This window comes from Marmota marmota, unplaced genomic scaffold (genome assembly GCF_001458135.2).
Source record: "Marmota marmota marmota unplaced genomic scaffold, marMar, whole genome shotgun sequence".
Lineage (NCBI taxonomy): Eukaryota > Metazoa > Chordata > Mammalia > Rodentia > Sciuridae > Marmota > Marmota marmota.
This window is the reverse complement of record NW_026000221.1, coordinates 425,617-439,714: the sequence shown is the minus strand read 5'-3', so window position 1 is coordinate 439,714 and position 14,098 is coordinate 425,617. Positions and strand designations below refer to the sequence as shown.

The 14,098-nt window shown below is 37.9% G+C and overlaps 1 protein-coding gene across 3 annotated transcripts; it reads left to right on the top strand.

The window, feature by feature from the left end:
* The first annotated feature begins 544 nt into the window (after positions 1–544).
* On the top strand, positions 545–12,219 carry Thoc3 (THO complex 3). 3 transcript variants are annotated; one of them, XM_015488496.2, is made up of 7 exons: positions 545–914; positions 1,658–1,814; positions 3,382–3,586; positions 7,376–7,537; positions 7,652–7,752; positions 10,332–10,427; positions 11,498–12,219. In XM_015488496.2, exons 1-7 carry the CDS (start codon positions 648–650, stop codon positions 11,659–11,661), a joined length of 1,152 nt encoding a protein of 383 aa, XP_015343982.1. In that variant the 5' UTR covers positions 545–647; the 3' UTR covers positions 11,662–12,219. The 3 variants fall into 3 exon arrangements, with proteins under 3 accessions (XP_015343982.1, XP_048647980.1, XP_015343983.1); XM_048792023.1 differs by having other exon boundaries at positions 10,346–10,427; positions 11,498–11,588; XM_015488497.2 differs by lacking the exon at positions 10,332–10,427.
* Positions 12,220–14,098: the final 1,879 nt, after the last annotated feature.

Sequence of the window (14,098 nt, the reverse complement as noted above, 5' to 3'; positions counted from 1 at the left end):
AGTCTCCCGTTGGTTTTCTTCAAACTTTTCTTATTTCTTCTATCCTACTCAGGTCCTCTAGTAAGTCCAAACTTTCTGCTCCTAGGGAGGGAGTGTTCGGTGGCGGGGGTGGGAAACAACTCTAGAAGTAAGACATTTTACTGATAAAAATAGACACTAGTATTGCTGTATGCATATATGTGACTGTATGACCAATGTGATTCTGCAACCTGTACACTCAGAAAAATGAGAAATTATACCCCATTTGATTCAAATGTATGATATGTCAAGATCATTGTACTGTCGTGTGTAACTAATAAAAAAAATTAAAAAAAAGAAACTGGAAGGTTTGCGTTGGTTCCCTTCCTAGATTAAACAGGGATTCAAGTATATCTATCAAAGAGTAAGTAAGGGAGAAATAAGGGCAATAAAAGCAGGCTGAAACATTCAGCGTGGCGTAAATTGAGAGCCCAAAATCTATGCTAATTTGAAAGAGCAGAGGCGGGAAGCACGTTGCATGCCGGGATTTGTAGTCCCTTGGGGGGGGGGAAAGGCCACCGTGCGCCTGCGCAGAAGGGCGGACGCTCTTCCAAGCGCATGCGTGAGGCGGCGGCGCCAGGACTGATTGCTCCCAGGCTGGCGGCTGGTTAACCCTCTGAAACACCGTCATGGCGGTGCCCGCGGCAGCCATGGGACCCTCGGCGCTGGGTCAGAGTGGCCCTGGTGCGATGGCCCCCTGGTGCTCCGTGAGCAGTGGCCCGTCGCGCTACGTGCTCGGGATGCAAGAGCTGTTCCGGGGCCACAGCAAGACGCGCGAGTTCCCGGCGCATAGTGCCAAGGTGCACTCGGTGGCCTGGAGCTGCGACGGGCGTCGCTTAGCCTCCGGATCCTTTGACAAGACGGCCAGTGTCTTCTTGCTGGAGAAGGACCGTTTGGTGAGTTACCGGCGCCCGGCCCTGGCCTGGGAGAGGGGCTGTGGTGGAGTGAGGAGCGGTGAGGGAGACAATGAGGGTTGGAGGGCAGAGGAGTGGAATGGAGATCGATTTGAGCACTGGGAGGAAGGGTGTGGGGTGAGGAGAAATGGGAGTTGGGAGTGTGGACGGGATAGGTCGCCAAGGGGTAAGGACGCGGGGGTGGGGGCGGGATGGGGCAGATAAGAGGAAGACTGATGTTGAGGGGAAGTGTGTGTAGCGAGTGTGGTAGAAAGGAGGTGTGTTGATGAGGGGGGTGAGGATGAAGACTGGTGTTGAGCAGGATGGATGAGAATAGGGGGTGGTGAGGGTCCTAGATTTTAAAGTCACAGGGGAGCCGTTCGAAGGAATCCAATGGTAATGAGGAGTGGCTAGGTTCTCTTGGGTTGATGGAGTCCCTGTGGGGTTGAGGAGACCTTTTTGAAGTTCTTTGGGAACGGGCAGGTGAATTGGGATGTTGGTGCTAGAGTAGTGGTTGAAAACCAGAAAGAAGGGAACTCAGATGTGGAACCTCAGAACAGTTCAGAGTGATTAAAGTGGAGGGAAGGGAGGCTATTGAAGAGAGTTCTGAAGAAAGGACTTGGAAGGACTGGATACTTTCGAGTTATCTAGATCGTCTTTGTCCCAAGATACTTTCAGTCGAATACACTTATGTTTCATGTAGAGGCAATACATCATGAAGCGTCACCTGGATTCTTTCCTTTCAGGTCAAAGAAAACAACTATCGGGGACATGGGGATAGCGTGGACCAGCTGTGTTGGCATCCCAGTAATCCTGACCTCTTTGTCACTGCATCTGGCGATAAAACCATTCGCATCTGGGATGTGAGGACTACAAAATGCATTGCCACTGTAAACACTAAAGGTGACTATTCAAAGTGTGCATTGGGAAGATAAGCTTCTTGTATTAATTCAGCAATTATTTATGGAATATGAGCTTTAGTGCTCTGCAAGGTGTGGGAAATCCTGAGCTGAATAAGACAGTCCTCTAGAACCTTGTGGTTTAATGTGGAGAGAGATATATGCATAAAAATGACATAGTTCATGGAGACTTCTACAAGATGGATACCCAGGTTAGAAATTTATATGTATACCTGGGAACATACAGAATTTGAGCACTCTTTTTGAGTAACCAAAATAATTTGGTGGTCAAGATGCAGTGGGTAAGGAGTAGGAGGGGCAGTCTTAGGAGGGAATGGCATATGCAAACGCATGGAGACTTTGGGAAATTCAAGTAGATTAGAATGGCTGAAGCTTGGATAGTCTTCGTGGTGTGGAAGAAAATAACCAGAATGTTATATAGCATGTTTATAGGCCATGTTCTTATCAGATATTATCCAGTCAATCTTGAGGTCATTTATCATAATTAACACTTAAGATGTCATTGATTGGGCTGGGGATGTGGCTCAAGCGGTAGAGTGCTCGCCTGGCATGCGTGCGGCCTGGGTTCGATCCTCAGCACCACATACAAACAAAGATGTTGTGTCCCCCGAAAACTAACTAACTAACTAAATAAGTCTCTCTCTCTCAAGAAAAAAAAAAAAGAAATTAAAGTTTAAAAGATGTCATTGATTGTAAAATGCTTCAATATTGTATGTACCATTAGGGAGGAAAGTTGCCTGATAACCATGATATACCCAAAAGTTTGGAATTCATCTTTATCCATTTAAAAATACATCATAGAAATTAAAATGTGAAAAAACTTGAATTTTAGAATTGATAAAATTGAAATTTTTAATTTATATTTTCAGTAGTGGATTATTGGATTTTTTTGAATAAGACTTACTTGGAGGAAGTAAAGTGATACAATTAATGCTTTCCCCAAGTACTTAACTGCTGATGCATGAGTGATTTAGGTGGTACATGGATGAATGTTAAAAATCAGTTATATATATATTTTAATGCCTAATAGAAGAAAAGAACTAGCTCATAGAATTTGTTGTTCAATTGAAGCTAAACTTATTTAAGGAACTTTTTGTGTCAATTTTGAGAAAAAAATCTTTAATAAAGAAAAGTATAATTGTTACATTGACAGGATAGAAATTGGGGAGGAGGTATGTGAGTAGAGTTTGAGAAATGCTGGTGGAAGAATGAGAATCTTGGTGTTAAATCTGGGTTTAAATCTTGGCTCTGTGACTTTATGGCTTTGACATTTTGGCTCATCTTCTTCTTGTCCTTTTTTTTTTTTTTTTCTTTTTCTTTTTAAATCTGTGGATATAAAGTTTACCTAAGAGGATATAATGTGTACTTGTGAAGACCAAATGGGGAATTTTATAAATGAATGTGCTGGAGTACTAGTTCCCCTTCTATTGACTAGAACTTTTAATGAATGAGCTCTGAAGATAGTTCTGGTCTTCTTTCTAGGATAGCAAATAAACTTCTGGAGGATTATGGGCAAACAGGTGATTTGCTGATTATATCTGGGTTCCCAGGGGAGAACATTAATATCTGCTGGAGTCCTGATGGGCAGACCATTGCTGTAGGCAACAAGGATGATGTCGTGACCTTTATTGATGCCAAGACACACCGTTCCAAAGCAGAAGAGCAGTTCAAGTTTGAGGTCAATGAAATCTCCTGGAACAATGACAATAATATGTTCTTCCTGACAAATGGCAATGGTTGTATCAACATCCTCAGGTGAGTAGCCTCTCTCTTGTGGGAACTGTCATCTCTTTTTCTCTGTTGGTACTGGGAATTGAACCCAGGGTTGCTTTACTATTGAGCTATGTCTCTTGTCAGGACACATGACTAAATCAGTCAGGGTCACTCCAGGTGAACTGGGCTGGCATGAAATAATCACACAGAGACACAGGAAATACCTTTTGCTTTGGGTTCTGTGATGGCTCCTCTGACACAGCTCCCACAAAGTGGGCAAGGCAGGCAAGAAAGAGAGAGGGGCATGCCTCAAACCCTGGTTTTATTGAGGGAGGCTGTTTGAAAGAACATTCCATCCATATAAGGCAGAGGGGTAATGTTACAAGGGGCAGCCCACTCCCATTGGGTAGCCCCCACTCCCAAAGCTGTGCTTCTTTGCAGAGCTGAGATGGGGTCCACCTGCTTCTGGGTCAGGGAAGCCAGTCTCTGCATTTCCATCACTCAAAGCTAGGGGGCGCCCAGCTCCTACGTGGCAGCTCCCTGCAATCTATAGCCCTTTTTGTTTTGAACTGTGATCTTGCTAAGTTGCAGTCCTCCTGCCTTAGTTTCCTGAGTAGCTGGATTATAGGTGTGTGCTGCCAGTGTCCTGCTGACTAGGATATCTGTGTGCTGGGTGCTATGGCATATACAGAGATGAGTTAGACATGACTCTGTCCTGAAGAACTTAAAAGGCAAATAGTAATTTAAAAAAATCATAATTTCTGTTAGGCACATTTGAGCCAGTTACTTTACATTTCACTGAGTTCTCAGAAATCCAGGGGTTTGAGTGTATGCTTCCTATTTGTCAGATGAGGATCTGAGGTTCAGAGAGGTTAAGTCACTAGTCAGCTAATGAGCACTAGAACTGCATGCATTTTGACATATGACTAATTTGTATGCTTAAAGTTTCAGCTTAAATGTCACTTTCCCTCTGGTGATGCTATCTCCGTTCTTCCTATTTTCCAAAGTTCGAGGAAGGTTAGAATTGCATGAAATGTAATTGCATATTTACTTGTCTATATCTCTCATTACACTGTAAATTCTACTATGGCAGGGACTGTGTTTGCCTTGTTTATCATTGAATTGCCAATATCTTAGGTTAGTACCTGTAATAATTGTAGGATCCCAGTAAATATTTGTTCTGTAAATGAATGAATTGAAATTCAGGTCTGTTTGAGTCTGTCCTTACTGTTATCCTGGTGAGCAATATTAGGTAGAGTGAGATAGGTTCTGTGATTGAGAGGCCCGGAGTTTGCCCTGGAACCCCAAGGAAAGAACACATTCATTGTAGGGGTCAAAAGAGAGTTCCTCAGATTGATCTTAAAAGGTGAATATAATTTTAAGAATAGCAAAACAGTAGACAAAACCGTTGTGAATAAGTGTGACTTATTTGGAGAGTAGTTAGGTCAGGGTTGTTGAGGAGTATAAGGAGAGAGGGCATGATAAAAGTTATATAAAATTGAAATATAATTTGGGACTAGATTATAAGAAGCCTGGGCACTGGTGGTACTTTTATAATCTAGTAGTTATGCCTGTTAACTTAGATTTTATTTTGTAGCCAATGAGTATTCTATACTTTTTAAAAGAATCTTATTTATTATAAAACAAAGATATTGAAGTTGTATATGATACATGTTTAGCTTAATGAACATCTGCTTAATGTTTAAGTAACCTCACCTAGGTTGAGAAATAGTACTTTTCTGCCACCCCATAAGTCCATATGTGTGTTTTGTCCTAATCACAACTCTCTCCCTCAAAAGCAAATACTCCTTGACTTTTATAGTGTTTCTTTTTCGTTTAATCTAGTGCATCCTAGATACTGTAGTTTTGCTCATTTAAAAAAATACAATGTCTTATGACATTGGGTTAGACTCTATCCCCTTCTTTTCCTTTACAATTTAGCAATTGTACTGTTAATCTGTAGAGAGTCCCAATCTAGATCTGCTGGTTCCATATGTTTATGTGTTAGAGTACTTTTATGAAGCAGTACATTCTTTTATCTACTATTTGGTTATCCAATGATATAGTTCATTTAGGAAAGGCAGGATAATTTATTTTTTAGTTATCAGATAATGAATTTGTTCTCTATCACTTTCAAACATGACAACTAGTTAGGATTTTTTAAAAAAATAATCATTATATACTTGTATTTAAACACAGTGGAATGTGTTTTACTCTATTATAATTATTATCCTTATTAAAGCTCAAATTATCTTATCTTTGGCCAATGGGAGTCTCCTCAAGTTGATTTCTGAGTTCTTTTTTAGATATAATCCTAGTAGTCTTATGTTTCTTCCTCTCTGATAGGATAAGATGTTCTAGGTTCATCTTGTATGTTTTTGCTTCAGACCTTTAGTCAGAAAATCCTCTAAGCAGCTCTAAATTATTTTTAGAGAAATGATACACTATTGGAGTGACTCTGCACCATGTACAACCAGAGAAATTAGAAATTGTGTTCCATTTGTATACAGTATGTCAAAATGTGTTCTGTAAAATAAGTAAATAAATATTTTTAAAAAAGAAAAAAAGAAATTAGCTTGGAATTTCCATTGCTGCTAGATTGATCAATGTTTCTGAACCTTTCTTGTGAACAGAGGTAGGAAATATATCTATATATTTTAAAGATAAAATACTTTGTAAATTCAGGCTAATAACTTCCAATTAAAATTTAGGATGACAATTTTTTTTAAAAAAATATTTATTTTTTAGTTGTAGTTGGACACAATACCTTTATTTATTTATTTTTATGTGGTGCTGAAGATTGAACCCATGGCCTTGCACGCGCTAGGTGAGCACTGTACCACTGAGCCACAACCCCAGCCCAAGGATGACAAATTTTTACATCTCTTTCCAAATTTGGTTTCTTTCCAAACTTTTGGTTTTTAAGGACACAGGGGATAATAAAAGTAGTATATCCTATTGTTACTTTTTGCCTTTATTACATGTTAAATACTATCTAACCACTATCACCAAGTTGATTTACTTAAAATGGTAAAAAGAAATTATATTTTTTGCATAATTTTTGCATGTATTTTCCTTATTTTTCCCTCACTTAAGAAGTAATACCATATATAGTCAGAATATATAGCTATTATATATTATACCCTTTTAACCATATGTAGTTTCATAAGAACCTGTATCTTTAATGTTCCTATTAGTTTGTGTGCTCTTAAGTGTGTAGTCAGTTTGATTGTCAAAGCTCTTTCTCAAGCTAGGCATGATGGCGCACACCTGTAGTCTCAGATACTAAGGAAACTGAGCCAGGAGAATCATTTAGCCCATGAGTTCAAAGCCAGCCTGGGCAACATAGTATGACCTTGTCTTAAATAAGATGAATCAGGAAGGGTTCCTGGGAACATTATTCCTGTAGTTCTTTTTATAACTTATTTATACTTATAAAACTTTTAGATACTTTATTAAATTTTTTTGGTATTCTTTATATTTGGTAGTTTTGCTGGATGTAAAAATCCTTGATTCATAAATTCTTGCTGTTTATCTTAAATATACTACTCCATTTTCTTTTCACATAAAATGTTGCTGTCAGAGTCCGATGATAATTTAAGTCCAATAATTTTACTAGTATGTGTCTAGGTGTTGGGTTGTTGGGTTTATATTCTCAGGTATGTGTTGTGCTCTTTCAATATGTAGCTTGAATACTTTATTTCAGGAAAGTTTCTTGAATTGCACTTTTGGGTATTGTTGTGTAGGTTTTTTCCTTTCAGTGTTGCCTGTCATTGTCTTAGCATCACAATCCTCTTCTGCAGAATGATTGCTTTCTATCATGTTTCTCAGCTACCCGGAACTGAAGCCTGTGCAGTCCATCAACGCCCATCCTTCCAATTGCATCTGTATCAAATTTGACCCCATGGGGAAATACTTTGCCACAGGAAGTGCAGATGCTTTGGTTAGCCTCTGGGATGTGGATGAGTTAGTATGTGTACGGTGCTTTTCCAGGTAAACGACTTAGTCATCATTCCTTTGGGGTGACTAAATTTTATTGCATCCTGGGTAAAACTGTACTATCTTCTTTTTGGTAATTCTCATGTCTTTCTCCATCCCCCTTTATAGGCTGGATTGGCCTGTGAGGACCCTCAGTTTTAGCCATGACGGGAAAATGCTGGCATCAGCATCGGAGGATCATTTTATAGACATAGCTGAAGTAGAGACAGGTAACTTCATGAGAATCTTTTTCTGTCTTTCGTCCCTGGATTTCAGGCCTTCTTTTGTTATGTGTTTTTAGCTCTGCACGTTACTGCTTCACCAGTGTTATCTTAAATGAAACTGTCTCCTTGAGACAAGTTTGTTTATGTTATGACTTCATTGCCAGGTAATAAAAGAGTAAAAGGTTAGATAAGAAAGTGGCAGACCTGACGGAAAATAATTTAGGAGAATATTTTACATTTTTTTAACTTTTAATTCTTCCACTGTAAAGAATATTTTTTTTTTTTAAAGTAGAAAGAGGTCAGGAAGAAGAAAAATATGATCTGTGATCCCATCATCTGAATATAACTCCCGCTCCTTTTTTTTTTAATATTACCATATATTTCTGTCTTTAGTTTCTATATAACTTGAAAAAACTTTGTTTTAAATTTAAGGAATTATCAAGGCTTCTTTTCTTTAAACAAAACAGAAGTTGAAAATAAAAAAACGGGGGAAAAATTCATTGTACAATATAATTTTCTTATGGTTCCCCTGCTCCTGTACTAGAGAATGAACCCAGGGGCACGGTAGCACTGAGCTATATCTCCAGCCCTTTTCATTTTTTATTTTGAGAAAGGGTCTTGCTAAGTTGAAGAGGCTGGCCTCAAACTTGTGATCTTCCTTCCTTAACCTTAGTCCCCAAGTAACTGTGATTCTAGGTGTGTGCCACGGCACCTGGCTAGATTTATTTATTTATTTTTAATATTTATTTTTTAGGTGTAGATGAACACAACACAATGCCTTTATTTTTATGTGGTGCTGAGGATCGAACCCGGGTCCTGCCCGTGCTAGGCGAGCGCTCTACCACTAAGCCACAATCCCAGCCCCTAGATTTATTTTTTAATGTGTCTTCCTTCCTTCCTTCTTTCCTCACTCCCTTCCCCTCTCTCTTCTTTCATTATAGCCAGGTTTGGTGGTGCATGCCTACAGTACTGAGACAGGTAATTTAACAGGAATCTGTCTACCTCCACTCTATCCCACCTCCAAAAAGAATCCAAACTATGTAGAATTCCCCCTTTCATTTCCCCCTGAAGAAAACAGAAAAAGAAACCTTGAGATTCTACTATTTAAAGAATACCTGTTAATAACATTGTGGTGTGCATTGTGCAGCCCTACATATCTTTTACGTAATCCTGTGTTCCTGTGATGTGGTGTTACTTTCCTGCTGCTTGCTCTGTAACCTGCTCATCTCCCTCACAGTATTTTAAAACTTCTCATGACAATAGCTCCTGAGCTTACCCTCGTCACTTTTAAAGGGATTTAGAACTCCACTGAATGTATCAGAATATACTAATTATTCCCAACTACTAAGTGGCTTGTAATCTTTGTACTTCTTAAATTAAGTACTTCGTTTTACATATGTGATCATCCTTTTGGGTAAACCATTAAAATTGTATTGCTGAATTCAAGCTTATCACAAGACACCTTGCAGAAAGGTTACTTCAGTGTTTACTCTTAGCAGTAGTGCATGGATATGTGTTTTTCCCATGCCATCTTTGTGCAAATTTCTCTTTTTTAAAAAAGTTTTTTTAGTTGTTGATAGACCTTTATTTTATTTATTTTTTATGTGGTGCTGAGGATTGAACCCAGTGCCTCACACATGCTAGGCAAGTGCTTTACCACTGAGCCACAACTGCAGCCCTTATCAAATATTTTTAACATACGTATTTTTAATTTTCTTTATAACCTAGTTTAAAAATTTAAAAGCAAGGTGATTATCAAAATAAAGTATGATTACATTATTGATAGCATTGTTTTGTGCATAAATGAGAATACCTAAAGTTACTTTAGGGGATCAGTTAAGTTAATACACCATATTACTGTGCTAAGAGGAAGAGCTAGGTCTGTATGTGCTCAGATGGCAGGTCTGCAGATCATATGGTTGAATGAACAAAGCAAGTAACCAGACTCTTCATGGGTTGTGTTTCTGTTTAGGTAATAAAACTAAAACTTCATTGTAAAAGAACTTTTTATAAAAACTATATCAGATGTAGAAGATTGGGAGAAGGCCACATGATAGAGAAAAAGGATAAATTTAAACTTACATCGGTGATTTAATATCACTAAAATTAAAATAAATAAAAATTTCAGTCCCTCAGTTACTCTAGGCACATTTCATTTCATGGACTCAGTAGCTGCATGTGGCTTGAAGCTACCATATTGGACAGTGCAGAAGAGGATGTTTCCATTGCAGATGTTTCTGTAAGGCACTGCTCTATGCTCTGTTCCCTTGCATTGTTTGAATTTTATATGGTAATGCATCTTCATTTGTGCTTTAAGAGTAATAATGTGCTTATTATAAAATATTTGGAAAATGCTCGAAATATAAAGAAGCAAGTAAAAGTCACCCATAGTTCCATAACATTTTTGTGTATTTCTTTCTAGTCTGTCCCACACAGTATATATATATTTTTTTTTTGGTGTGTTATAGGAGCAAATAACATTTTAGATACAATTTTATATTCTGTGTATTTTAATGGTTAAAGTTAAAATAAGAAGTAGTTTTTTTTCTGGTAGCATAATAAAACAGAACTTCATTTTAATATAGTCCAGTTATTTCAGCTCCTCAATACCATATACTGCATCAGTCTACTTCATCTTTGGTGGTCTGGAATGGTAATGCCAGTCTCATATAGTCAGCATGGTATGTATCTTTCAATGATTAAACTTTCCAATAAGACCAGGGTGTTAAATTTATAAAGCTACATGGTTATTTGGAAAACATTTTAGAAGCCCTCTAGGGTCTACTTGTTTTTTTTTTTAAAACTGTGTTTGTTATCTTAACCAATCCACAACAGATAACATGGAATTAATGGCCCAAGAGAAGTGAAAGAGGTGTAGTAGCTTCAGAAACATTTTTTTTTATGTTCTTATAACTTGGAAATTTGCTCAGACATATAGCTGTAAATGTTAGATCATATCATCATGAAGAATGGTTTCTGTGAGGAAAAATGTGAATTGTCCCTGAAATAGAATTACTTAAAAAATTAATTCATACATACACAATGTATGAATATAAATATTTCTATTTAATAGCTTTGATATAATTTGTATACCATATAGTTGACCTATTTGAAATGTATAATTCACTGTATCCTGTATCTTTACATTAGTATCACACTGTAGGTATTTTATTATATAATCTTAACTGAGATTGAAAAAAAGTTTAGCACAGCTAAAGAATGTCAGATTTCATGTATAATTTTGACAAATTGGGGAAAAAAAGACTTGGGGAAAAAGGTCTGTTTGCAAGGCATTATGGTTTAGTAGATCTGTTTCTTTGGAGACAGACTGACCTCATATGCTGTCTCTGCTTTTTCCTTGAAGTGTGATTTTGTTAAGTTACTTTTTTTTTTTTTTTTTTTTTTAAATAAAATGGGCCTTAAAGTTGTTAACTGCCTTATTGGGCTGTTCTTGGTATTCAATAAAATATAAACCATTTGATACTTAATGGGTGCTCAACAAATAGTAGCAGCTGTTACTTTTTTTTCCAGGTAGTATAGAATAGAGGTTCAGAGTACTCAGCTTAACCTTCTTGTGTTTAGACTCTGCTCTGCCACCTACTGGCTTGTGACCCATATGTATCTGTCTCAGTGTTCTCTATAAAATGGGGTAATAATTATACCTATCTCAGGATTGTTAAGTGGATTGCATGAATTTATAGAGGTGAGTACTTAATTAAATTGATTTGTTTTTCTATGTTGATTTCTGTAGGAGACAAACTATGGGAGGTGCAGTGTGAGTCCCCAACCTTCACTGTGGCTTGGCACCCCAAAAGGCCTCTGCTTGCATTTGCCTGTGATGACAAAGATGGCAAATATGACAGCAGCCGAGAAGCTGGGACTGTGAAGTTGTTTGGGCTTCCTAATGATTCCTGAGAGGAGGACCTGACGTAAGGAGAGGAAGCCCCGCAGAGACACCATGTAGTTTGGCCTGTTCTCCTGGACTTGATGGATACCCTAAATTTTTGTAAATTGCTAAAAATTATAAAAGTCTTTTGTGAAGCTGCCGGTTCCAGTTCCCTTCCCATGTTTTATGTTAGCTTTTCCATTCCCCCCCCCCCAGTATCAGTTGGCTAAGGAGGACTTTGCACTGTGGGACCTCCTGTCTTCCCTGATTTTAGATATGTGGCAGACTTTGTTGAGCTTGATGCCTAGTTTGGAGAGAGGGTGGGATGGGGATGGAGGCTTTTTAATGATTAAGAAAGAAATATATATATGTATAGTTTTGTGAATTGAGCATTTAACAAAACTGACTTTTTATTATGGGGTTTTGGGACTTTTATAGATATGTATTATTGTTAAAGGGAGATATTGCTGTTTGTATTTTCTTTTATAATCTGAGAAATAGAGTTTAAATGGTATAGTTCTGTTTAATGACCTAACCAAAGAACCTGAAATAAAGGAACAAAGCATTTAGTGCATGGGCTACAGCAACCCTTAGAAGTCATCAGTGGTTTCTGTGAATGTGTGTGTGGGCCTGGCTTCAGTATACACAGGATTTGTAGATAAATTATGACAAACACTGAGAAAAGTTATAAAATATAAACGAGGGCTGGGGATGTGGCTCAAGCGGTATTGCGCTCGCCTGGCATGCGTGCGGCCCGGGTTCGATCCTCAGCACCACATACAAACAAAGATGTTGTGTCCGCCGAAAACTAAAAAATAAATATTAAAAATTCTCTCTCTCTCTCTCTCCCCCCCTCCCTCTCTCTCTCTCTCCCTCCCTCTCTCTCTCTAGCTTTAAAAAAAATATATATATAAACGAGAAAGACAAAATCAGAATAAGACAAATGTAAATTAGAACAGAAAGTTATGACGGGAAATTAAATAGAAATATGTAAATATTGTTAAAAAGAAGAACATGCCGGCTCCTCATGGAAAGCAAAACCTCTTACCTCTAAGAGAAGTGGCTCATGCAGGGACTTGTTACCTATGAATGATATTTTGATTTTTCATTGTATCTTAATTTTTTTGTCAATAATAATAAAAAATAGAAATGTGCCTTAGTAAATGTTTGTAAGGAATTTTGGGAAAAGTAGGTAAAAAGAAAAATTATTCCTGGCACCAAGAGATAACCATTATTAGCTTTTCAGTGGATAGCCTTCTGAGGTTTTCCTGTGTCCATATTATATATAAAAACATGTTTATCTTTCTTTATATAATCCTTGAAGGGTACACAAATCAAGTATGACAAGATACATTAGGCAACGTGCCCAGTACCATGTTGAGTGCTATTATAAACAGTAAGTCTTAATAGACATTTTTAGTTATTAGGCATTCCCTTCGTGTCTAGTACTGTAACGAGCACTTTACTTCAGTTATTCAGTTTTTTGTTTTATGTTTGGTTTTTTGGAACTGGAGATTGAACTCAGAGTTACTTTAACACTAAGCTACATCCTCAGCCTTTTAAATTTTTATTTATTTTGAGGCAGTGTCTTGCTAAGTTGCTTAGGGCCTTGCTAAATTGCTAACTTTGGTGTTGAACTTGTGATCCTCCTGCCTCAGCCTCCTGAGTTGCTGGGATTATAGGCGTGCACCACCACCATGCCCAGTCGTTTAGTTTTTATAACAGCCTTCCGAGTTGGATATTTTTACCATTTACTACCCCAGGGAATTTGAGTAAGTGAATGTTGCTTGTATGGCCATTTTCAGAATTAGGTTTGCTTAATGGCCCATATGCCTTCCATTGCAATGGGCTACCCTTTTTTTGCAGGTATTACCATTCCCATTTCACAGATGAGTAAACCTTGGTTCTGAGAAGTTGACTAATGGCCCAGATTGATGAATGATTGGTTGAAACTGGTCTTGAGGTTCAGTAGTGTTTCTTTCAGTCCCCCAAACAACCTTTGTCACCCACCTAACCTGAAGAATGACTTTTCAGTTGCAAACAAGCTTACTATTTCATTATTTCAAAAGCTCAGTGTTATTCTTGGTGTATTTTTCTTGTTTTTGCAGTGATCTGCCTTTATTGTGGTTGCTGCTGTGTTTAAATATTCCTCTTAGCATTGGAAACTGATACTAAGGGTTTGGCCGTAATCTTTTTTTTATTTTTTTTTAATTTTTTTGTGTTCTGAGTTTCGGTAATGATCTTCATCAATGGTGCAGATAGACCAATCAATCTTCCACCATTTAAACATGTAGAGGGTTTTTTTGTTTTGTTTTTGTTTTTTACTTATAACTAGGGGGACACTTGTAGCGATAGACAACACTCCTCTGTGAGGAAAGAGCTCCAACTTACGGCAGCCTTTGCAGACTGTCAAGCTCTTGATAACACCATCTCTGCCTTGGCTGTGAAGTTTCAAAGTTGGGTCCA

What these genes read in the sequence shown, in the direction of transcription:
- Thoc3 (XM_015488496.2), top strand. Translation starts at nt 648, where the DNA reads ATGGCGGTGCCCGCGGCAGCCATGGGACCCTCGGCGCTGGGTCAGAGT. An exon ending in TGCTGGAGAAGGACCGTTTG is followed by an intron (nt 915 to 1,657) that starts GTGAGTTACCGG and finishes CTTTCCTTTCAG; the next exon opens with GTCAAAGAAAACAACTATCG. An exon ending in GGTTGTATCAACATCCTCAG is followed by an intron (nt 3,587 to 7,375) that starts GTGAGTAGCCTC and finishes CATGTTTCTCAG; the next exon opens with CTACCCGGAACTGAAGCCTG.